The sequence below is a fragment of the Lygodium microphyllum genome, chromosome 4 (assembly GCF_053477565.2).
Source record: "Lygodium microphyllum isolate KBCC chromosome 4, Lygodium_microphyllum_v1.1.10, whole genome shotgun sequence".
Classification (NCBI taxonomy): Eukaryota; Viridiplantae; Streptophyta; class Polypodiopsida; order Schizaeales; family Lygodiaceae; genus Lygodium; species Lygodium microphyllum.
Genome location: NC_141138.1, coordinates 174785297 through 174811131, shown reverse-complemented (window position 1 = coordinate 174811131; position 25835 = coordinate 174785297). Strand labels below are relative to the sequence as shown.

General features: G+C 43.5%; 1 protein-coding gene across 13 annotated transcripts in view; it reads right to left on the bottom strand.

Annotated features, from left to right (window-relative positions):
- Nucleotides 1-13041: 13041 nt before the first annotated feature.
- The window catches only part of LOC148037928 (pentatricopeptide repeat-containing protein DOT4, chloroplastic-like), a 37973-nt gene continuing 25179 nt past the window's right edge, over nucleotides 13042-25835 (bottom strand). For 2 of the 13 annotated variants that reach the window (XM_087676934.1, XM_087676935.1), the window contains exons 3-4: nucleotides 14646-15596; nucleotides 13042-14477 (exon numbers count right to left, since the gene is read on the bottom strand). In XM_087676934.1, the coding sequence (XP_087533060.1) occupies nucleotides 13180-14477; nucleotides 14646-15231 (1884 nt within the window). In that variant the 5' untranslated portion in view covers nucleotides 15232-15596 and the 3' untranslated portion in view covers nucleotides 13042-13179. Of the gene's footprint in view, nucleotides 14478-14645; nucleotides 15600-25835 lie in introns of those variants that run through there. The other 11 variants (XM_087676937.1, XM_087676933.1, XM_087676938.1 and 8 more) reach the window with 11 other exon arrangements.

Genomic DNA, 25835 nt, shown 5'->3' with positions numbered 1-25835 from the left:
CTGGAGCTTCTCTCCTTAAGTTGGTCATCCACTCATATGGCCTCTTCAAAGACCCTAGCTAGTGTGTCCCTCTGCAAGCTTGAGTTGCCTACCAAGGCCTTGTAGAGTTCTTCACTGCATATTCCGTTGATAAACATGGTGGACACCGCTCTCTCAGTGGTTCGTTCCTTAGTTGGGATTCTCTTATAGAGACTCCACATATGAGTAATGTAGTTTCTGATGTCCTCTTTGTCCCTCTGCTTGACATTCAATCGCACTATAAGATTATCTGAGTACCCAACCTCTAAGAATCTCTTAATGAAGAGAATCTTGTGGTCATTGTAATTATTGCGCTCCATAGCGTCTAAGCTTGTGTACCACGTCCTGCCCTTATCACCCAAGCATGGGCCAAAAGCTTGCAAGTGCTGAGTGAGGTTGGTAAGGCTGTTAGCCTCGCAGACCTGCTCGAGCTACTCTACAAAACTATACGGGTCATTTCTCGACTGGTATTTGTCTAGTTGTTTTGCAACTGCATGAATTTTCGATTGACTCTTAGAGCCTTGAAGTTAGAGAGTGAACATATGGATGAAGGTGACTCTATGGATAGTTTTTCGACAAAGATGAAAAATCTTCAGGAGCAATTGATTGTTGTAGATGAGATTTTACTAAATAGTTCACTCGTGGAGATTGTTCTCAATGATCTTCCTAATTCTTATCAAATTCTTGCATCTACTCTTCATTTGATAATGAGAGAAAATCCAAATGCTTTGTCATTTGATGAGTTAGTTTTTGTTTTGCTACAAGAAGAACAATTTAGGCAATATAGGTTCATTATGTCTATTGCAAACCAAGCTTTTGTAACAACTAGTCAAAAAGATAAAGGTAAATCTTTCTTTTCTACTAGTAAGTAGAAACCTACAAATGTTGCTTAGAAAAAGACGAAGAAGGTTGAGAATGAGAAGAAAAATGAGGGTTAGATGTTTTGTAGGTATCATAAGGCACAAGATCACATCATAAAGGAGTGTCCTAAATTGACTATGAAAGAGGCTAGTATGGCTATTGCAAATGCCTCTCTTTCTCAGTCAAAATCTACAAATGTTGTATAAGATACAGAATGAGCATTTAGTGTGCAATGCAATTATGATCATTCTTTACATGAATCTTATATAACTATTGTGGATTTAGATGTATGTTACTTTGACATTGGTGCCACAAAGCATAGATGTCGATTTCTACACTTGCCAAGATTGGCTTGATTGTGAAGTTTATTGATGATATATGTAGAGTTCATAATCTCTCTTATGGTGATACAATTCTTGCATTTGGGTCACTGTGTTGTAGGTTGTATAAGCTCAATTACTATAGTAAATTTGTAGAAGAAATGACATGTGTTTTTGCAAATTCACAGATAGTTTCAAATGCAAAACTTTGGCATGCATATTTTAGTCATTCAAATTTTGCTAGTTTGCTACACTTGCAGAATTTTTATATGGTATCTTCATTACCTACTCTTGAGGCACCTAAAGCACATATTTTTGAAGACTTTATTTGGGTGAAATGTAGTGCACTTTATTTCTAAAAGATGGCTCAGTGAGAGCTATTCACAAACTGTAGCTTGTGCACAATTTGTTGTCCAATGCAAACATTATCTTTTGGCAACTACCTTACTTCCTTTCATTTATGATTACTTTGAGTATGTATGGGTATATAGTTTAAAAGCTAAGTCCAAAGTGTTTTTGTGATTTAAGCAGTTTGTTAGTATGGTTGAAATTTTGTTATAACATAAAGTGGATACTCTCCATTTTGATTGAGAGGGGGAGTTATACGTCTAAGTAATTTAATGCATATTTGGCTAAATGTGTAATAAAACACCAATGTACATTGCCACATACAACCACAACAAAATGTTGTAGCTGAGAGACAAAACATATCACTTATGAAGATGGCATGATGCATGATTAAAAGTCAAGTTTGGCCAGACAGTTTTTGACTTGAAGATGTTTTATATGCAACCTATGTACTTAACAAGTATCTCATTAAGGCTTTGTAGTCTATCACTTCATATGAGGCATAACATGGTAAAAAGCCATCTTTGGCTTACTTGTATATTTTTGGTTGCTTGGCTTGCTTTGGCACCAATGCAACAATACAAGAAGTTGAACGACAAGATTGTAAATTGTATTTTTGTTGATTACAATAATGAAAGCAAAGGTTACAATTTACAACATCCACAAAGTAAGCATAACTTGCTCAACCATGATATTGTCTTTGAGAAAGATGTTATTCAACCCTTTAATTTCATGTTAAAAAGAGATAGATGTACACTCATAGGATATCTATGACACTTTATTGCCTCTTTTTAGTGGTGTACAGTCACATGTAATGCCAAATGAGGCAATTTTTCAACACGTTCAAGTTTCTTATGATAATATAGATCAACATATTTCTGATATAGATGTGAATGATGCATTTCTTGCTGAGAGAGTAGAGCTTGAGTAGTCTAGGAATATGGAAAAATGGTTGCTGCAAACATTGCATGATAGTAAGTCAAATGCACCATTGGCTCCTCTTACCCATTTAGGCTCTCATAGTGCCTCTTATGCATCAAATTGTTATGCATTGGATGTTTCTAGTTTGTGTAATAAGGAAAAGATTGTGACTTTTGAAGAGGCAAAAAAATTCAAAAAAATAGATGGTTGCCATGCAATTTGATACGATGCTATTACAAAAAATACTACTTCATTCTTATGTGATTTGGCTCCTGGCAAAGAACACTATGGGTATCAAGTGGGTTTACAAATTCAAGCGCAAGCCATATAGTAGGAAGGAATTGTGGCAAAGGATTATGCTCAAAAAAGAGCATTGATTTTGATGAAACTCATAGTGGTTGGAATGTATATCAATTGAACATCAAAACTACATTTTTGAATTATATGTTGGACATGAGTGTGAAGTATCTCTGATAATTGTGATTTATATTGATGACATACTACTCACTGGTCCCAATGAGATATATATTGCCAAATTTAAGGTTGAGTTGAATTCAACTTTTGACACATGAGATTTGGACCTATTGCATGATTATTTGGGCTCCTCTTTAGGAGGTCTAGGTCTAACAAGCACCTCTTATTCGGCGACTTGACATGCTAATGGCTTGCTTAGGTGACCCATTAGTTGTCGTTATCATCATCAAATGATGGACCATCATATCAACTATTGTGGATAGTGCTACAATTTCTTTCAGGTAACAGATCAATTGCCTTGGACTGTATGCAAGCATATAAGTGGTTCTCTTCTTAGGTGACCCATTAGTTGTTGTGTCATTTATCATCATCAAGTGATGCACCATCATATCAACTACTATGGATAGTGCTATAATGTCTTTCAGGTGACAAATCAATTGCCTCGGATTGCATGCAAGCACATAAGTGGCTCTCTTCTTTCCGATTGAGTGAGACCATTCTTATTCAGATGCTCAACCAATAGGATTCATTGGCTACTTGATCCTATGTTTGCACATCTTCAAGTTCCCATGATAGCAAGCTTATGTTTTGTGCATCTTTAAGTTCCCATGGCACCCATAGAGAAATCTATGACTATATTAGCCTTTATACCTTCATATTGGCTAATGTTGTCACTGATTGGCATGGTGTATCATTTGGTGCATTGACACAACTATCACATTTGGCTTTGAAGGCCTCCCAACTAGATGTGCCAACAAGTACCTTGCTCTTTGTAAATTGTAGCAGTGAGGTGGTAGGTATGGTCAAATGCCTTGATCCACACCTCTCAACTTTATCTTGATTTGCTCAATACTCAAAAACTTTTCTTAGGACATCCATTGTACACAATCTTCATCGAAATCCCTTACACTACATGCAAGCTATAGCCTCTTTTGCATTTGTGTCCACTAGTACTTCCTAATGTAGTTGTACCATAAATCCCAAAGTTAAGAGTGTTTTACACACTCTCTCTTAGGCATTCTAGGATCTCCCATCAAGCCACTCTCTTAGGGGATTTCAATATAGGTGCATTCACTTTAGCCTTAGGATAGCCTTCACATTCCTTTTAGTTATTTTCTCTAGCATACAAGTGTGCAAGTATATTTGACCCACAACCTAGGATACTATTAACTCCAATGCGAGGCGGGAAAAAGAAAATTAAAAAATATGGAATAATGCAAAAAAAAGGCAGCTAGGCAAAGGAATAAGAGAAGAAGGCCAAAAGCATAAGGGCGACCTCAAAGGTCAAGTCAAAGACAAAGGCACATCTTAAAATGCAAGGGTGCCGCTAAAATTTTGTAAAAGAGTGCCACGCTCCCTCTTGTATAAATTGTAAAGTCTAAACATGCATAGGTGAAGGGATAAAGAAACTAGAAGGGAATAGGGAAAGAGGACCTTGGCAAGATGGCTGGTCATATAAAAAAGGGGGATGGGTGCCCAAGGGATTTAGGGCTTGTATATAAACTCAAAAAGTGAATGAGAAGCTTAGTCTTTGGTGTGTGGCAAAAGTGATTTCTTCTTCTCTCCTTCTTGCTTGCTTGTGTGTGCTTGAGAGAGGGAGTGTGAGAGTGAGAGAGGGCGAGGGATCTTGGAGAAGAAGCTCTCCATCATCTCCTCTCTTCTTCTTCTTCTTCTTCTTCTTCTTCTTCTTCTTCTTGTCTCGCACATGGCTATGGAGGATGGAGCTTGGAGGTGGAGGCTTGAGGTTGCTTGAGCTCACATCTCGAATCGTGGAGCTATAGGTTTGCTTGAGGGAGGAGGTACTCATTTCGGCATCAAGATAAGCTCATTACACCCCCGTAAGATCGAAGGCGCATTGGCTAGGTGAGAGATAGCCATTTGTGCTCGCTTGAAACGCTTGAAGCAATAAGCAATCCGTGGGTCTTGGCAGATGAGTGTGAGCTCCCACTTCATTTTGGTTCCATTGCCGAGACCAACGAATTCAAGCTTGAGCACTTGCACGCCTCAAATCGAGTGTCGAAGTAGGGTTTCATCCCTGAACCAGTGCTTGATGTAGGTAGAATATTTGGGGTTTTTAATCTTTAGAACAAGTATTTTGGGTTTTTGATGAGTAGGCAAGTAGGATAAATCATTTTAGTATTTGGATCTTGATTTTTGTTGCATTTAGAGTAGGATAGGATCAAGAGATCAAAGTCAACACTTTAGGGTTGTTGCTATAAAACAGGTCCAAACAAGGAAAAAATGGGGAAAAAGAGCGCTTGAATGTGTTAATGCCACACGGGAAGTGATCAGAGAGGTCAAGGCTGAGCGGAACAAGGGTTTAAGACCCCAGAGAGCAAGGAGGAAGCTCATTATTACCTTCAACAGTGAGAGAGAGAGCTTGAGAGAGAGAGAGAGAGAGATCTTGAGCTTCGGGTGGACCGATCGTCTTCTAGAAGCGTTTTTTGCACACACTAGGTATATAGAAACATTTCTCTGTGTCCATTCTTGTATTCTAGAGCTCATTGCATGCTTGTGTGGCCAAAATCGTTGCTTCAATTTGATTTTTCATCGTCGTTGCTTTCGTGCCGAGATAATTGGACATAGCTCGTAGAGTTGGATTCCCGGAATCCCACAATCGGGCAATTAGATGCTCAGACTACCTCGCCTGTTCGATTCAAATGCTACCCATCCGATTCTGAAAATCACACCACAATCGGACCACCTTTTGCTTATCCGAATCGGACATTTGCCCTATCCAATTCATATGATCGAACGACCTACAATCAGTCACCTCCAAAATCGGATTCGGATGCTTGGCCATCGGCCACTTGGACAAACGATAATCAGACCAGTCCACATGGAATACATTAAAAAATCGGACGCTAGAATGGGACAAGTTTGAATAATCAGACGTGCAAAACTCCAATGTCCGATTCTGGGGATCAGACACTGCAGAATCGTGGATTGAAGATCTGACAAGAGAAAAACAGACAAATTTAGCACATCCCGGATGAAGCAAAACACCTCCTGCAAACAAGGGAAGACTCCAAAAGCTTTACAGGCACAATTGATCTTAGAAATCACAGTCGGATGGCTAGACACGATCGTTGATAATCACGTCAGCTTTTAGCCCCTCTTAGAGCCGTTAACTAGCCTGCAGACTCCAATCGACCTTGACCGAGCTTAATAACATAGCACAGATCCTAGAGACTAGTGAGAGCGGCTATAGTGACTAAGCCTAAAGCCCTATTCAACTAAGAACTTAGAATGGAGTGCGGAAGCTGCATTTATCATCTCGTATTCATGCACGGAAAAAGAGCACCATGCACACACTGAGTGAACATAACTTGAGGATTGTTTGTAAATAAGAAGGAGCACATCGAAACTTAATAAACAAAATGAACCCACCAATAGGAGACGGCCCTCAAACCTAGATGGGTGATCAAGAACCCCAATTGGTAGGACTAGGTGAGATGCACCACGGAAAAGTTAAACACATAGAAGGATCGACACCATTGGGAGCGCGACACTGTTCGACTTGATCAACCTGATTGACAACTTAGTGGAGCAAGAGACCGCAAATATTGCAAAAAGCAGCACAAACCGCAGAAATAAAGAGCTCAACTTGGGGGATTTCCCAGTCGAAATCTAGTAGATGGTGAATAAATACGACACACAAACTAGGATAGACCACCATGGCAGTTTGTCAAAAGACATCATAGCAAACCTCGAGGAGGAAAGAAAGCTAGCGCCGTGGAAAGCTTTGCAAAGCATAGTGGCATACAACCATCAACAACAGATTAGGAGATTGCGACAAGACATAGAAATGCGAGAAGTCCAGCTAGCCCTAACAAATGTGAGAAGTCCAGTGTGTGCTAGCCCTAACAAATGTGAGAAGACATAGAAATGCGAGAAGTACAGCACGTGCTAGCCCTAACGAATGCGAGAAGACATGGAAATGTGAGAAGTCCAATGCGTGCTAGCCCTAACAAATGCAACAAGACATAGAAATGCGAGAAATCCTAGCCCTAACAAATGCGAGAAGACATAGAAATGCAAGAAGTCTAGTGCATCCTAGCCCTAACAAATAGAAATCGAACATGATTGAACACAAAGAGGAAAAGAGCACTAGAGGTGGATTTAGCGCTAAGTGAGCTTCTCATGAAGTGACCAATAGACAACACGCCGATAGAACGAAGTGAAGTAGCACTAGCAATGTCATTGTTTGGAGGGTTAGGAGTTATGGACCTTATCTCTTCATTTATCCCAAGCATTCTTAGCTATCTTACGTGATTGAATACATGGAATCATGGTATGTTTAATAGATAATGTAATCAAAGTACAAATTTCTACATCTCTACCATCCTAACGAATCTACTTAGGAGTAGGTGGTGGTAGCACTCTGGCATCAACAAAAGTAAAACTAAAACTTGTAGCATTCTCAACAACACCTATTTCTGTTACTTTTGCTGCAGTTGAGTTTTTTGAAACACCACCAAGACATCTTTAATTGTATGTATAATCTTCCAAAGCCCCTTTGCAACCAATACATGACACATCATATAAGCCCATAGCAGATAGTTGGTTTCATCCAACTTGTCCTTAACAACCAACATATGGAATACGTCATTGTTTCCAACCATGGCCATTGATTGTACTTAATGAAAAAGTTGTATGTATAGAGTAAGATATGTACAAAGCCAATGCATGCTATGCATCATAGTGTAAAGGAGATTGTAAGGGATCTTAGCTTTAGAAATGACTGATATAAATTTTTTTAATAAAAGGATGAAATAACTTGCACAGTACCGACAATACTAAAAGGCAGAGGCCAATATAAACTCGAATAAAAAATGTGATGATGTTGATCACTTATGGGCTATCCCTAGTATTTGTCATCTTGTGAAGACTCATCAAATCTTATTGTAATCTAAGGAAATCAAGTGGAGGATATTGATTACTTCACTCAAGATGTCAAAGCATGCTCTCACAACTCAAGGTGTAGTGAAAGGTATCAATAGAAAAGATTTACAAGACTAAGAATACCCTAAAAGTGAATAGGCATATATACAAGGCCAAGGGAAATAAACCTCCTAACCAAAATATAGTAACAACGCCACCATGATGCTAAGTTTGTCACCTGGATGGAACACTTTTCGAGATGTTGATCTAAGAACTAGAAGATGAAGCACTATCCAAGAGAGGGAAAATCGCCTCCTGAGATTACAGCAAATGAAGCTTGCCATGCAACTCGAGGTAGTTTATAGATGGCTAGTTAGTCACCAAAGTTGGGTGAGTGGATTGAGCTTAGCCACACAATCTAGCATACCTTAGTGCTTCAAAATAATAAAGACCATCAGTCATAGACTAACCATATCGAGAAACACACATTAAAACTATAATCTTACATGTATTTGGTGCATTCAAGATATTAATCACCATTGTCATGATTTTCAACTATTCCTAATACACATTCATCAAAATGAAAGTAGACATAACCTCTTCCATCTCAATATTTTAGTGTAGTACTTGCATTGAAATAAGGAATGTATGCATATTCTCCAAGTACTCTTATCACCATGGGCTGCCACAACCCAAGTTATAGAAAAAAATGGTTTGTTTTAAGTAGTGAATTACAACAAACATTGTTCCCTTTCCCTTGAATGATAAAGTTTTTTCCTTTTTTTGGTGTCCCAAATCTTTCTCTCTCTCCCTATCTCAACTTAGCCCTTTGCCCAATGCAATGGAGATCAATCTTCTCATAGGTGACCTCAATGATTAGGAAGGAGTCTTACCAACCCTCACCACAAATCTAAAGGTTTCCCTTCCCATTTCCACCTTTTCTTCCTACACTCATTGTAGTGAAACATAAGATTTTCACCCATCAACAATGATGCTACATGAACCGATAAATATTAAGGATCACATTTGGGTTTTTTTGTATTTTGTATTCGTTTGTGTTTAAATCTTATGTCCTTCTCTTACAAACACAACACATGTAATCAATCGATCATGACTAGCAAGATGCACAAAAATGCAACACACACAAGTTGAAGAACTTGAGTTTTGTGTTTCAAGTTTTTTTATTTTTGAGTTTTTGAGTTTGTGTTTCGCATATTCTAACAAATCCAATCTTTCCAATCTCAATCCAACAAACCAATTCCTTCTAATTCAGTCTTCCTAAACTAACCACCATGTGTTTTTGAGTTTTTGAGTTTGTGTTTCTCATATTCTAACAAATCCAATCTTTCCAATCTCAATCCAACAAACCAATTCCTTCTAATTCGGTCTTCCTAAACTAACTGCATGTGTTTCAAAGTATACAAGTCGTGAGCATGGATAATCGATACCCTTCCATCCACACCCAAGCGGATTCCACTACATAGCAGGAGTGTGAGGGTCTCAATGATTGCACTATCCTTTGTCTTAACACTAAGTAACCAAAATATTGGGCTAAACGCACAACATTAGAGACATTGAATAGACTTGTATTCTTTTTTGGTTTGTCAATATATCTTATCTCATCTTTTGGACACTCCACTCTAGCTAACCATGGATCCTCCTCTCCAACCCAAGAAAGCACAAACACAAGACTAGCTTCAAGGTGTAGTGAACTCACCAAGTTATCTTAGCTTGAAGGCTCAAAAGGTGATTTCACAATCCAAGCAACACAATCTCATATAATCACTCCTCCATATCCACCACCAAGTACGCTAATGATGAGAGAAAAATACAGAAAAGAAGAAGAGCTTCACTATTAGCGTTATTTATCCTTGTGTGTAAACACATAATAATTTATGTAAAAGTGTGTTTAGGTGTAAACACCTTGCACACCACTTAGCATTAAATAAGGGTCAAAGGATTAGGCACACATCTTTGCCTATATATTCAAGCCCTAGTACTTTTATCTTACTTATTATTATCAATCTATCTTTCAGTTTATGTGTACTTGTAAGAGCTCTCTCTCTCTCTCTCTCTCTCTCTCTCTCTCTCTCTCTCTCTCTCTCTCTCTCTCTCTCTCTCTCCATGGAGTTCCATTTCCCATAGTCTTCTTGTCACACATGTTAGCTCCATACCCAACAATGGTATCAGAGAAGGTTCGATTGGATTACACTGCCATCACCCTCTCCATATCATGTTGTGCTTGTCACTGCTCCAACTCCTTCAACTATAAGGTCCTACCTACTGTCAATACTGTTGTTTATGCAACAAAAGCAAGAGGAGAAAGAGATGTATGCCCTATTCAGCATAGTTGTCTGCTCTTGTTGGCCATCGCCTAAGCCTTTCACCTATCAGCTTGATATCTACTTGGTCCTTGCATGCTTGTCTACTTTGGCACACTAGCATTTATGCTATCTAAGTACCACACTACTGCTCACATGGATGAAGTCTGAAACATTTGCCCATAAGGTGCATACGCCACATCAACATCCACAATGTTGACATATCCATCAAACAATATGCAATGGCAACATTGTCTCATATTCAGTCATGCATGCAACCCAACATCACCTAATGCTCCAACTATAGATATTGAATTGAGTTGCTACGTCAATAAGCTCTTCATCATATTATCTTCAACAAGTCACATCATATCCACACATTTGTTGCTGCCTTGATCACTAATAGTTATTTTTAAATTAAACCTTATACTAATTAAGCTTTAGAACTTCTAAATTTAAATCTTAGTTGTTAGAGGCAATAGCATGCAATTTGGGGATTTTCAATTCCAATTGAAATTTCTCAAAATTTCTTCTTCGAACTAAAGGCTTTTCATGTTAGACGCCTATCTACATCAAATTGGGATCTTTGATGACACATTGAGAACTAGCCAAAAGCTCACCTTCAATGTCGAGTGGAAAAAATTACTTACTAGATATCTAGTTCTTGGCAAGGCTGTTGCAAGCAATCGACACAATCGTGATGTCCTCAACATCAACATCAACATCAAGGAGGGATTTTACTTTCATTAATTTTTAGAAATAATACAATTAAGAAAATGCACTAAGACCATTCCATCACATAAATATGAAATAATTGTATAAAGTTCTCTACCAAGATTTTAATAAAAAACAAGTTGTATTTCTCTATGTTTTCTTATTCACAAAGGAGTTTATGTTTAAGGGAAATTGTAGCCACTTCCCACATAACCCCTAAGTTGAGTCCAAAAGCTATACCCACCTATGGGCCTCTAGTCATGTGTCCACTGTTACTAGCTTTTAATTAGCCTCTGAGCCATACATACACACCTTTTAATCATGTTTTTATTTCAGGGTCCCAAGCTTCTCGATATACCATGTCATGACCTATCTCATGTTGTATCTCTCTTACTTATGTATCTTCTTTTAACAATCATTATATGGGATTAGACAATGCCTCTTGGAGATAAGATCTTACATATTTCCTTTCTTTAAGTTTCATGTCATAGATTCAATCACCCATGATCCGAAAGGGGATTTGCTAGCTTTATTTATCTGTGTAAACACAATAATTTGTGCAAATGTGTGTATTTACATGTGAATACTTTTTAATACCACTTAGCATTAAGGGTCAAAGAATTAGGTACACACCTTTGCCTATATATTCAAACCCTATTGCTTGTACTTACAAGAGTTCTCTCTCTCCACGGAGTTTAATCCATCATAGCTTATTGGTCACACACGTGAGCTCCATCATATTCACCTTGCCCTATCGTTCACTCTCGTAATCTCACAACCTCAAACTAAAACCTCTTACCATGAATGGGAATAAAAAGAAAGAAAACAAGAAAAAATAGAGATTCTCTATCCCAAGTCCTTTGCTCAAACACCTCTCTCTCTGACTCTCAACAATTGAGATAAGATGATAGAATAGAAATAAATGAAAAGCTTCAATAGTTGCACTAATAACGCTCCCACAGCATGGATGCAACAAAAGGGTAAATACAACTGAGACCTCTGACCCTCACATAGCCTAAATATATAGACCAAATTTAAGGTTAGGGTTAGGCCCCTTCTCTAAGGTCACACCTCATTTGGGTTTTAGGGTTTATGCTCCTTTTGTCTTTTAGGGTTTGCACCCTTGTTTGGAAGTTCTATCCACTTGTTGAATTGAAAACACATCATTAAGGGATGGAAGAGGAGTTAAAGAGGGAAAATTTGTAAAGAGAATGGGATCCAAGGGAGAAAAAGTAAAAGAGTATCTGTGTCTTAAAGGGATAGAAAAGTATAGGATATCATGACCTAAACCAATATCCATTTCTGCAAATTTGCCACTAGGCATTCCAAATCCTAGTTGATGAGGGAAACATTTTGGATCCAAGGGGAAACGCCGTATGGCATCATTTCGGACAAGGGGAAATGTTTTGCCATAGGAAACACGTTATGGGATTTCTTGAGCCATTTCAGAGTTTTGGACACCTCCAACAAGGGTTTCGGGGTGTTCCCCACTTCTATGCCATCAATCTCTCTCTACTGTGTTTCAGTTTCAGCCAACTGAGCCACCCATCCTGCCTGCTTCGTTGACAGCATTGCCAAGATTTTATATCTGGCAGAACAAATGGCTCAAAAACCCCTATAATTAGGCAGTCATGGGCTGACCACTCCTATCCCTCATTATCAACATTTTCATGCATGATTATTGCTCAGCTGTCCATGACATCAGCCTCTCTCTGCTGTGTTTTTCAGTCAGCCAACTCAGCCAGCCGTCCTGCTCACTTTGGCAACAATATCACCTACTTCAAAGATAGGCCAGTGTACTTCGAGCAGTCCCTGATCAATGCTGTTCCAGACTGTTCTGGTGCTGTTCAAGAATTGTCACTGCTTGGTTTGGCAGGTCTCCTTCCTGCTGATGCTGTTCGACAAACAGACATGCTGCTGGTCACTGCCCTTGAAGGCTCCAAACCCTGTGTTTTACTGTCAGGCCTGCTGTCATCATTACTGCCCCTTCTGGACCACCACATCATCTTTCAAGGTCTGCCTGCTGTGTTTTGCTGGTTCACAACTGCTGCATGGCGGAACAGCTCGTCTCAAACATCCTTTGGCCTTAATAGACAGACTGCTGCTGCATCTTGAATCAGTCTCAAGTACGACACTGTTGAAGCTATTTTTGGCATCTCCAACTTCATCAGCTCACCTTAGCCCTGGTTCTCAAGAGATGGAAGCCAGAGGTTTCTTCTGCCTTCCGTGTTTGCCCTGGCATTTCCATACACATTACAAGATAAAGCATGTTTAATAATCTGTAAGCCATGTCTGTCACTAGCTCTGCTACAATCTGATTATGTAACTACACTCTCTGATGTAACAATGGCATTATGACAAATTTTTCCTAGCTCTACATTGCCATTGGATTGGCAATGGCTAAGCAAAGATGTCCACACTATGACATTTGGCTCAAATGGCATGGTTAGCAGTATATAAATTGCTTCAGTTAGGTATCCTACACGCCCAAGGAGGTCAACCATGCAATTGTACTGCTCCACATTCGGTAACAACTTATCATTCTTGACCATGGAATTGAAATGATAAAGGCCTTCATCCACAAGACCAGCATGACAGCAAGTGGACATGAGACTTGTAAATGTCACATCATTCGGCTCCAAACCCTGTTTCTGCATGCTATTAAAATAATGCATTGCCATATTGTAATCTGTTCGGATAGCACATCCTCCTATAATTGTGCTCCATGTGACAACATCAGCATTTAAAAAGTTCTCAAAAACATTGCAACCATCTTCAAGGTTTCCAGATTTCACATACATGTCAACAAGGGCATTTGAAGTAAGAGTAAATGTTTTGGAACTGTACTCCAGCATATAAGCATGGAGCAACCTGCCCTCAGCTAACATGGACATACTGGAGCATGCTCCTAAGGTAGAAGCGAGAGTTATATCATCTGGCTCAAAACCATCCTCATGCATTTGCAGAAAAAGTGAAAGGGCCGCATCAGCAAAACCATACTGGACACTTCCCCCAATGATTGTATTCCATGTTATTACACTTTTCTTTGGCAATCCGTTGAACACAATATGTGCATCTTCAATACTCCCACACTTAATATACATGTCCACAAGGGCATTGCCAATGGATGTATTTAGTTTATATTCACTGTCCTTGATCCATTCATGAATTTTCTTGCCATGATCTAAAGAATCCAAGCAAGAACACGCTTTTAAAATGCTTAAAAATGTGACATCATTTGGTTCAGTTCCCTGTTGCTGCATCTGTTGAAATAGATCAAGTGCCTCAAAATGGTACCCATGGCAGACATAAGCTGCAATCATTGCGCTCCATAGTACCACATCTGGCTTTGAGAATCTATTAAACACTACTTCTGCATCCACAAGGCTTCCACATTTGTTATACATGTCAACAAGAGCACTACCAACATTAGCATCCATGTCAAAAGCATTTTCTGTTACATAGAAATGAGCCAGCTCGCCTTGATGTATATCTGATATGTTAGAGCATGCTTTCAGTATGCTTATACATGTTGCCCTGTTTGGCTCAACCCGCCCAATTAACATCTGCTGAAAAAGTCCAAAAGCTTTATCAGCACAACTATGCTGAGCATATCCTGAAATTAACACATTCCATGAAACAACAGTTTTGTTTGTTAATACATCAAACAACTTTTGTGCATTCTCAACATCTCCACATTTGCAGTACATATCAACAACGCTGTTGCTAACACATGCATTATACAGAAGGCCTCTTTGAGTAATGAAGACGTGGATCAGCTTGCCTGTGTCCAGGGCTAATATTCCAGAACATGCTTTCAGAATGGAAATAAATGTCAAATGGTCAGCATCAACACCTTCAATATGCATTTGCTGCAAAAGTTGATATGCCCTATCACCAAAGCCATTCTGGGTATACCCTGCAATCATAGCATTCCAACTCACAACATCCCGGTTTGGCATGAGAGTGAAAACAGCACATGCATCTTCAAGGCTCCCACATTTTGCATACATATCAACAAGAGAGTTTGAAATAAACAAGTGCGACCCATAACCTGTCTCAGTAATGTAACCATGGATCAAGCTTCCCTGTTGGAGTGCCAGTAAGCTACAACATGCTTTCAGAACAGCCACAAATACATGTGAACCAGGCTTCATATTCGAATGGTGCATAAGATGGTAAAGCTTGATGACATAATCAGGTTGGCCAAGCTTGGAATTTGCCAAAATAATGGCATTCCATGTCTCTAAGTTTGCATTTACAATCTGGCTGAATACTTGATTTGCGTTCAGCAAATTACCACATTGCACATATTGATTGATAAGCTGGCTTTCCACATCAACAGTGCAGTCGATGCTTGTTCCGCGCATGAGGTAATGTAGTACTTTACCTCAATGTACTAAACCTAATGACTTCTAATTTCATAGACAGAAACAGCTTGCATGTCACCCCAAAAAAAGACTCTTGTGTTATGCTTTTGATCTATACATCCTTATTTTTACCTTTTGCAGAACTCTCCTGCAATTCATGATTTGCACACTCGTGTTATATTGAGCACTCTAAGTTTGATACAGACATGCAACAAAATAAGGATGAAAAGAGAAAAAAGTCCTCACCTTTTTCCACCTGAGGTAAAATGTTCCATGTCCCCCATGATGTTTCAGCCACCATGAAAATCACCATTCCCTGCTTTCACAAATCTGGCTAACCACAATGCAGAGGCCCCTTTGAGCAGCTGTAAAACATGCAGGCAAGAGCTCAGTTAGAGATTGTAACATAGTCGTTGCATTGACTATAAATGAGCTTGACATATTGTTTCTAACAAAATAGCTCAACTCCATCAAGCAATCCCAATGGGAAACAAACCCATTAAAATCTGCATATGTTTGGCATGAAACCATCCATCCTGTTTTAATCAGAATTAGAGATAATCTTTTGAAACTATTGAGAAAGAACAATAGAATCATGTTTGCAAATAGTAGAGACCATAGTTATACTTCCATCAAAAGATGATCAGCCCCTTCCCCCAACCCAAGTTCCAACAAGGAAAAAAATACACACACATGTACACACACCCACATACGCACTCATGCGGGTGCACTGTCCCATCCAAAGATTCAATCATTTAGGCAATAGCAATATGAACTTGTGTGTCACAAGACAACTAATTGCCCATCCACAACATGTATGAAACTATAAACATAATGACAAGTGATAAGAATTACTAGAAGGCTTGCTTCTTAAATAAAGATTTACAGCAGTTAAACAGAGATTTGGACAATTATGGCTCCAAGAGCCGAAGTAAGAACCAACACACTTCACTTCGAATCCATAAGCCACCTCACTGTCCTATCCAGGACAGCTCTTCAATGCTTACACGCTTGTCCTCAACCTTCATCTGAGGTCAGCTATGAACACTCCAGATCGCCCAATCTCATGAGCACTCTGGTCTCACCAAGAAGACAGCACTTTGCAGCAGTCACAAACAGAAGGGAAGAAGAAGATGCATTTGTTGATCGTAACCCACACCACCATGATGCTTTTCAGAGTCTCAAGCAATCACCTTGAAAAATGTGCAGCCAGCAGTGCAAAACACAACCCACCCACTTTTCCTCTATAAATTAAAAAAACTGTTTAGCACCTTTGGGAATATGTTTTCATTCCATTTCATTTCTGTGTGAGCGCGCGTGCCCATGCATGTGCGTGCACCATGGCATTGTCAAGCCACATACACAGCTATCATGCAACCAGTCTCTATGGAGACCGCCATTGCGATAATCTAGGCCCACTGCACCTGCATATCAATGAGGCTAAGATGCCCGACTAGCATCACTCCCTGACACTCCCTCTCTAGCATTGGAGAGTCGTAAGGGATGCCAACACACTATGGCGAGTGTTAAGAAGACTGTTAGGGTTTGCACTGAGGACACACAGAGTGTACGACCACGACAGAAACACAAAGACACAGAGGGCAAAACTCAAACCCTAAACGCAAAACTCAAACACAAATAGAAGAAGGGAGAGAGAGAACACAACTCTGAAGTGAATGAATGCTGTAAACGAATGCAAGAGTGTACAGTGTGCTCAAGGGCAGAGCAATGTCGGAGTGTGACGTCCACCGAAGATGGATCCCAAGTCTGTGACCACCAGTCGGAGTGTAGGAGTGCTGAATAGTGAATGGCAGCAGGTTGGTCACCAAAACGCAGCAGTCTGGAGGCTGGAAACTGGTAAACGCAGCAGTGTACCACCAATCGGGGGCTGGAAACTGTGCACAGTCTGCAGACTGAAACAGTGTCTGAGAGTGTCAAGGCCTACAATGGTGAAAACACAGGCTGGCTGACCCTGGAGATGATGGACAGCAGGCTGAACAACAGTCTGGGATAGTTTGGAGCAGTCGCCAATAGCTGAGTTTTATGGGATGCGGCCGATTGAGTAATAGTGGCCCAGAAGACGGGAGTAAGGAGGGTACACCCAACACATCACAAAACAGTACAAGCTAACCCATCCACTCAAGAAAATAGGTGATGAAGTATCCATGTGACGAAGAAGGATGGTGGTGTGGTAACAATTGCCGCCGGTGAAACAGCTTAGGATCCGCGCAAGTGGTGCTCTGCACAATGAGATGCAAAGTATGCTACATGCTGAAGAATGCTCATGCAGCAGGTGCCACTTGGACAGTGTCCCTCATGGGAAAATTGTTCACTTGCCCAAGCGTCCTAGTACAAAAATGATGAAATTATGCAATGCAAAGGGTAAGGTACAACAGGGGGGGAAGAAGCCGATGTCGAAGACAAAGTGCTGAAGCCTGAAGAATACCAAGAAGGGTAGGAACTCCCTCTCAACCTGGATGTAGATACCGAAGAAGGAAGAGGAGCCTGATGTCGGTCTTCGTGTGGTGCCGAGAATCATAAGGAATGAAGAGGAGGAGGAAGCATCCCAGCTGGAAGAGCTAGGTAGAAGTCACCACCATGATAGCATCAAGAGATATGCTGCACGATCCGCCTCGGGAGGGGAAGCCTCCATGCTGGTAGAAGAGCAAAACTCCAAGGATGATGAAACTGTCAGAGTGCAGCGGTGCGGAAGCGTAGGACTGAGAGAGAGAACGCAGAGAGAGAAGAGAGAGAAAGAGACAGTGGAAGATGAAGATCTGCTGTATAAAGTGTGCTGTATACAAAGATATGCAGATATATACACGGGCGCAGTGCGCTGGACTGCGTGTCTCCACCTCGACGATGCAACCTGCTGTTCACCTCGAAGTCTGCTGCAGTCTGCACTGTCTCCCGTTAGAAATCTGCGAACAGAGACGGAATCTGCGTGTGCCACCAGTCTGTAATCTGCGAGCAGAAAAGTGCGCGTGACTGCTGAAAAACTCGGCTATAAATAGCCAGAATCTGGGCGCCAGAAAAAGACCTGTCAGCTGCATTAAATGCAGCCGATTGACAGGACAGGTCGGACTGCCACGTGGCAGTCCGACTGCACCTGGACAGAATCTGTCCAACTGCACCTGGACAGGGTCTCTGACTGCTAACACCCCCTCTCAGAGCCTGGGCGGGGCAGAAGCCTGAGGGAGCTGGAATGTCTCCGAAGTAGAGCCTGGGGAAGTGCCTTCGTAAACAAATCTGCAAGATTGTCCTCCGTCTTGCAGTACTCCACAGTGATGGTTTCATCCAGAAGCTTCTCCCTGATGAAGTGGTACTGGATCTCTATGTGCTTCGTCCGGGCATGAAAAACAGGATTCTGTGCCAAGGCAATACAACTCTCATTGTCGCATTGCAGCAAAGTAGGACGAGTCTGGGGGCAGCCAAGCTCCTCCAACAACCTCCGAAGCCACACAGCCTCACATGTGGTGGAAGACGCGGCCCGATACTCCGCCTCAGTAGATGAAAGGGCTACCGTGGGCTGGTTCTTGCTACTCCATGAGATAACACCTGCACCCAAGGTAAAACAGTAACCTGTAGTAGACCGCCTGTGGTCCACATCACCGGCCCAATCCGATCGCTCCACCCTGCAAGAACAAGATCTGAACCACCTGTGCCTGCGGGATAACGAATCCCTAAATCAAACGTCCCCCTCAAATACCGAAGTATCCTCTGAGCAGCCTGCCAATGCACCGTCTGAGGTTCACTCATAAACCCTACCAAGAGCCCAACAGCAAAACAAAGATCAACACGAGTGTTGAGGAGCCAAATCAATGATCCAATCAACTGACGATAGCGGGAAGCATCCGCCATGGGAGAAGCTGAATGGAAAGAGGCCTTCCAGTTCGGATCCATAGGAGTAGAAAGGGTCCGACAATCCTCCATCGCAAAAGAAACCAAGAGCTCCTGTACATATCTCTGCTGAGAGATGAAAATCCCCCTCTGAGACTGATAAATCTCATGGCCCAAAAAGAAATGGAGTAGACCCAAGTCCGTCATCTCGAACGTCCGATGTAAAGCTGCCTTCATCTCTTGGACCTTCTGTGCATGATCACCTGTTACAATCAAATCATCAACATACAACACAAAAAGCACACAACCATCCTCGGAAGTGTGAACATAAAGCTGCGGATCGGCCTTAGAACGCCGATATCCCAACTGTGACTGAAGGAACGAATCAATCTTCTCGTTCCATGCACGTGGAGCCTGCTTGAGGCCATACAAGGCCTTCTTCAACCTGTAGACTTTCCCATCTGAAGATCCAAAGCCAGGAGGCTGCTCGACATAGATCTCCTCCTTCAAATCACCATTGAGAAAGGCCGACTTCACATCCAACTGGTAGACAGGCCATCTCCTATGGCCAGCCAAGGCAAGAACAGCTCGAATAGTCGCCATACGAGCAGTGGGAGCAAAAGTATCATGACAATCAATCCCTGGGCGCTGTACAAAACCTTTAGCAACAAGGCGAGCCTTGTGCTTGTCCAAAGAACCATCGCTAAGGTATTTGGTCTTGAAGACCCATTTGACGCCAATCACCTTCTTATAAGGGGGGCGTGGCACGAGTGACCAAGTGCCGTTCCTCTCAATAGCCTCCAACTCGGCTTCCATAGCTTTCTTCCATGGTGCGGACTGTAAAGCCTCCTGCACGGAGGTGGGCTCTCGATCCTGCATAACACGGGTGATCAAACAATAGTTAGAGCAAACAAGCTCCGTAGAATGTGCCTAGTGCCTCCGTGACCGCCGCGGACCATCTTGCGGTCCCCACTCCTCAGGGACCCCCTCGATCCCTGAATCACGAAGTGTGTCACGGGCCCAACGAGGAGGAGGCCGGACCTCCCCTCATCTCTCTCCATCAGCTGAAGACTCGGGGATATCCACCGGTGGTAACTCCTCGGGGGGTGACCGGTGGAATAGTAGACTCTGTGTCAGAAACAGAATCAGAATCAAAAGGCACGGGCTCCAAAGGAACTGTAGCAAGAGCCCAACTCTCCCCTGGATCTCCAAGAACGGGATGCTCCTCACCCGTTGATATGGCCGGAACCTCCACAAACCGCACATCTCGACTAGTATACACATCCCGCTTAACGGGATCATACAATCGATAGCCTTGGGACTGGGAACTGTAGCCAACAAATACCTGTCTTCGGGAAGCTGCTTCAAATTTATCACGGTGAGCCTTGGAAATGTGAACATAAGCATCACACCCAAAGACCCTAAAATAAGAAACATCGAGCTTAGTCCCAAAGTAAGCCTCAAAAGGTGTCATCCCATCAACGGCCGAAGTGGGGGATCGATTAAGGATGTGGACTGCAGTAGCCACAACCTCGACCCACAGAAACTGAGGTGTCTATCGGTGCTCCATCATGGTGCGCGCCATCTCGATCACACTGCGGTTTTTCCGTTCAAGAATGCCATTTTCTTGAGGAGTGTTGGTATTAGCAAACTCCTGGTGAATACCTTTATCTGCACAAAAACGAGCAAACTCATTAGAAACAAATTCACCACCCTTGTCGGATCGCAAGGTCTTCAATTTCCGGCCTGATCGGTTCTCCTCAAAGAGAAGCCAATCCTTGAAGTGGGAGAAAGCTTCTGACTTCAATGCCAAGAAATAGGCCCATGTCATCCTGCTGTAGTCATCTACGATCAGCATGAAGTACGAGCTCCCTCGCAAGGACTCGTTCCTCATAGGGCCACAAAGATCCGTAGATACAAGCTCCATCGGTGAAGTAGATCGCCGCGAAGTTTTGTGGGGAATGGCATCCCTATGCTGCTTCCCACGAATGCAGGAGACACATGGCTGCTGGCTCACCACTATATCCGGCAATCCTCGAACAAGCTGCCCACGTGACGCCTTCCGAAGATAATCATAGTTGAGGTGACCAAACCGAGCATGCCATAACTCTGACTGTGTCTGAGAGGTAAGAAGAAGAGTAGAGAGGGCAGTGGAAGACTTCAATTTATAGATGCCGTTCTCCTCATATCCGGATGATAGAACCTTCCTTGACCCTGTGAGAGTGCGCAGCGAAAGAAGAACACGAACACAGAGGAGAGGAGAGAGGAAGCAGAGAATGAAGGAAGAAAATCTGCACTGACTGAGATGAATGCTGAATACACTGGAATGGACAGAACAGTCCTTGCACGCAGCCCGGAGCGTCAGTGAGGGAACCAGGACAGACTGGAAGCAGAGGCAGCACCAATGCCGGAGACGGAGACGGAGGGAGCAGTGCTGAACCTGCAGAGCATGAATGAGTGAATGCTGGACTGACTGGGGGGGCAGCTATAAATAGCCCCCAGCCAGAAAACTGGCCGACCAGCTAAACTGGCCGACCTGGCCAGATCTGGCCGACTATGGCCAGATCTGGTCCGACTGGCCAGTTCTGGTCCGACTGACCAGAACTGGTCCGACTGCCCAAAATAATGGGCAGTCACCCCAAAAACAGCCCAGATCTGGGCTGTAAAATGCCCAGGGCTGCATGCTGACTAAAGCAGCCTGAAAACACACTGACAGAGCTCCTCTGTCTCCTGTCAGACTCTGACAGGAGCTCACAACCAGGAGATGACAGACTGAGACTAAATAAGAGCAGGCTAACACCCCCTCTCAACTCCTGGGAGAGTCTGAAGACCCAAGAACCGCATGTGATGAAGCAAAGAAGCCTGAGGCAAAGGCTTCGTAAAGAGATCAGCTGCATTGGCCGCCGTAGGACAATAGACCACCACCAGCTCCGAATCCACGATCCGCTCTCGAACATAGTGATACTGAACCTCAATGTGCTTCGTACGAGCATGAAACACCGGGTTCTTGGCCAGAGCAAGAGCACTCTGGTTATCCACGCGCAGCTCCGTAGGTCCGGTCTGGGAAAAGCCAATCTCCGCGAGTAAGCGACGGAGCCAAACTGCCTCCATAGCGGTCGAACATAGGGCCCGATACTCAGCCTCTGTAGAAGAAAGTGCCACAGTAGGCTGCTTCTTGCTGCTCCAAGAGACAGCACCAGATCCAAGGGTGAAAGCATAACTTGTAGTGGATCGTCGCGAATCCACATCACCAGCCCAATCAGAATCACTCCATCCAGAAAGGGTAATTCCATCTCCATACATGATCCCAAAGGATCGAGTCCCCTGCAAATAGCGAAGAACCCGCAAGGCCGCCTGCCAGTGATCCTGGGTAGGAGTCTGCATAAAGGAAGACAATAAAGCCACCACAAAGGAGATATCCGGCCGAGTGTGAAGTAGCCAGATAAGAGAGCCGACAAGGCACCTGTAACGGGTGGGATCGGTAAGAGGAACTCCAGCTGTCAAAAGCTTGGACTCAGGGTCCATAGGGCATGAGATAGGCCGACACTCAGCCATATCAAACTCCGAAAGAAGCTCGGAGATGTACCTGTGCTGCGAGATAAAAATGCCCTGTGCCATCTGATAGATCTCCAGACCTAGAAAGAAGTGAAGGATCCCTAGATCCGTCATGTCAAACTCCTGCTGTAGAATGGACCGTGTATGCTCCACCTGCTGAGTGTCGCTCCCTGTAATAATAAGATCATCCACATACAAGATGAGGAACACCGAAAGAGAATCCACAACCCGTAAGTAGAGGTTGGGATCATAAGCGGAGCGCGCAAAGCCACTCTGTAGAAAGAAGCGGTCAATCCGCTGGTACCAAGCACGAGGAGCCTGCTTTAGGCCATAAAGAGCCTTCCGCAGCCTGTAGACATGATCCTCCTTCCCCTGCACAAGAAAACCAGGAGGCTGTGAAACATAAATCTCCTCCTCAAGGACGCCATTCAGAAAAGCAGACTTGACGTCCATCTGATAGACAGGCCAACGGTGGTGAGCAGCAAGAGCCAAAAGCACTCGGATGGTGGACATCCTAGCTGTAGGAGCAAAAGTCTCAAAGTAATCCAACCCTGCACGCTGGGCAAAACCCTTGGCAACAAGCCTAGCTTTATGCTTGTCCAAGGAGCCATCTGCAAGATATTTGGTCTTAAAGACCCATTTCACACCAATCACCTTCCGTTTCGCGGGACGCGGTACAAGCTCCCACGTACGGTTTCGCTCGATGGAGTCGAGCTCGGCCTGCATAGCCTGTCTCCAAATATCCTGTACAAGAGCCTCCTCCACTGTGGAAGGCTCGGAATCCTGAAGAATCTGTGACATAAGAGCATAGTTCACACATAGTGAACTGTCCCGCTGGGCCTGTAAGCGGGCTGATCGACGAGGACCTGTAGAAGAAGCAGGAAAGTGAGTAACACCTGAATCTTGCATGAGCCGGCGATACCATAAAGGAATCCTGAGAGACTCCTTCTGTGAGGGAGACCGGGGGGTCTCCAGAACCTGTAAAGCACCCAAATCGGAGAGGGACTCCCCCTCACCGAGTGAAGGTAAATCCTCCGTATCTGAAGAAGGCTGTATATCCCGTGAAGATCCCGAAGAGGCAGTAGAAGAGCTCGTAGAAGACGAAGGCACATCCACCAAAGGGGAAAGGGAAGCCGAAGGAGGAGGAGGAATAGGGGGGGGTGCTAAGGGTGATCCTGGAAGGAAGTGAAGGGAGAGAAGGTGGGGGGGGGTCCGTCGATGATGAAGAAACATCGGAAATAGAACCATCAATCGGATCCTCAGAGGCCGAAGCCTCATCCAAGATCACATCCCTGCTCACCTCAACCTGCCGCGTCGTCGGGTCGTAGAGCCGATATCCCTTCGTGGTCGTACTATAACCAACGAAGATAAGCTTTCTCGACTTAGAGTCGAACTTCGTCTTCCTCTTCTTCTTGTCCACATGGACAAAAGCATCGCACCCAAAGATGCGAAAATGGGACACGGAAGGCTTCTTTCCAAAGAAAGCCTCATATGGAGTCATGTCTTGTAACGCCGAAGTCGGAGAGCGGTTGCGTATATGCACCGCTGTAGCCACCGCCTCACCCCAAAGGAAATGAGGAAGACTCCTATGCTCCAGCATAGATCGGGCCATCTCAATCATGGTCCGATTCGCACGCTCCACCACACCATTCTCTGATGGTGTGTTCGGATGGGAATACTCCACCCGAATACCATGATCCCTGCAAAACTGAGAGAAAAGGTGAGAAGTGAACTCTCCACCGTGATCAGCTCGAACACCACGGACTTTGAAAGTTGTTTGGGTCTCCACAAACACCTGCCACTCACAGAAACGGGAGTACGCCTCGCTCTTGTACTCCAAGAAATAAGGCCACACATAACGACTAAAGTCCTCCACAATCAGCATCAAATACTTGGCCTTCCCAAGGGAGGCCGTGCCCATAGGTCCGCAAAGGTCGGTATGAACCAACTCAAGCGGTGAAGTAGCCCTCCTAGAAGCAACCTGCGGGTGAGGCTGCCTGTGCTGCTTGCCCCTCAAGCAGCTAGGGCACAAAGTGTGAAGAGGAGGGAAATCAGGAAGTCCCTCCACCATCTTCCTCCTAGAAGCCCGATGAAGAGAATCAAGGTTCAAATGACCATACCGAGCATGCCAGAGCAGCCCAAGCTCATGGGAAGTCCGCGCAGCCAAGGTTGTGAGCGTATAAAGCCCACCCTCCTGTGTACCTGTCCAAAGAGCATCACCTGTAGAAGAATCCTCCACTGTGACTGCATCCTGAGTAAAAATGACTCGGGTACCTAACTAAGTAAGACCATGCACAGATAATAGGTTAAAACCCAAATCAGGCACATAGAGAACTTTGGCGGAGGAAGACCGCCGGTCTGAAAACATAGGTAAAGTCCCCACTCCATGAACAGGAACTGTAGAATTGTCACCAATGGTGACTGTACCCCCTCTGGAACGAAGATCCTGAAGCTAATCCTGACGGAAGGTCATATGTGAAGATGCTCCACTGTCGACGAGCCAAGGCTTCTCCTGTGTGGTAGAAGCTAGGGCAGTGTCTTCCTCAACAAAGAGATGCACAAACGCAGATTCTGTTGTGGCTGGGGCCGCCTTCGAGTCCTTCTCCTTAGGCTTCAAATGGGGATACTTCTGCCAACACTTCTCCTCGGGATGAGTGCCCTTCCCACAATGGGGACACTTGGGCTTCTTCTCCTTCGCATCCTTCTTATCTTCCTCCTTCTTGTCCTTGGACTTCTCCTTCTTTTGTTTCTTATTCTTGCCACCACCTGTGGCAGCCGTAAATGCCTTGGTGGAGCCACTGGCTCCCACCTCTTTGAGTCGCTCGTCATGCTCCAAGACAAGCGGGGAAAGCTCCTCCCATAGGAGAGTCTCACGGGTTCTCGTAGTGATGAGGCTGATGTAGAAGACATCATAACGGAGTGATGGCAGCTGAGTCAACAAAATCATCGCCATATCCTCAGACGATATCAGACGACCAAGAGAAGCGAGCTCGCCTCGCATATCCTCCATCTTCGTGATGTGCTCCTTCATGGAAGAAGAACCATCAAGACTGAGCATCCGCAACTTCTTCTCCAGGGAAATCTTGTGGGCAAATGTCTTGCGCTGATACAAAGACGCAAGCTTTGTCCATACTTCCGCCGCGGTCTTTAACCTGTGAACATGTACAAGAACAGAATCATGGAGACTCATAAAAAGAAAGGAACGGGCT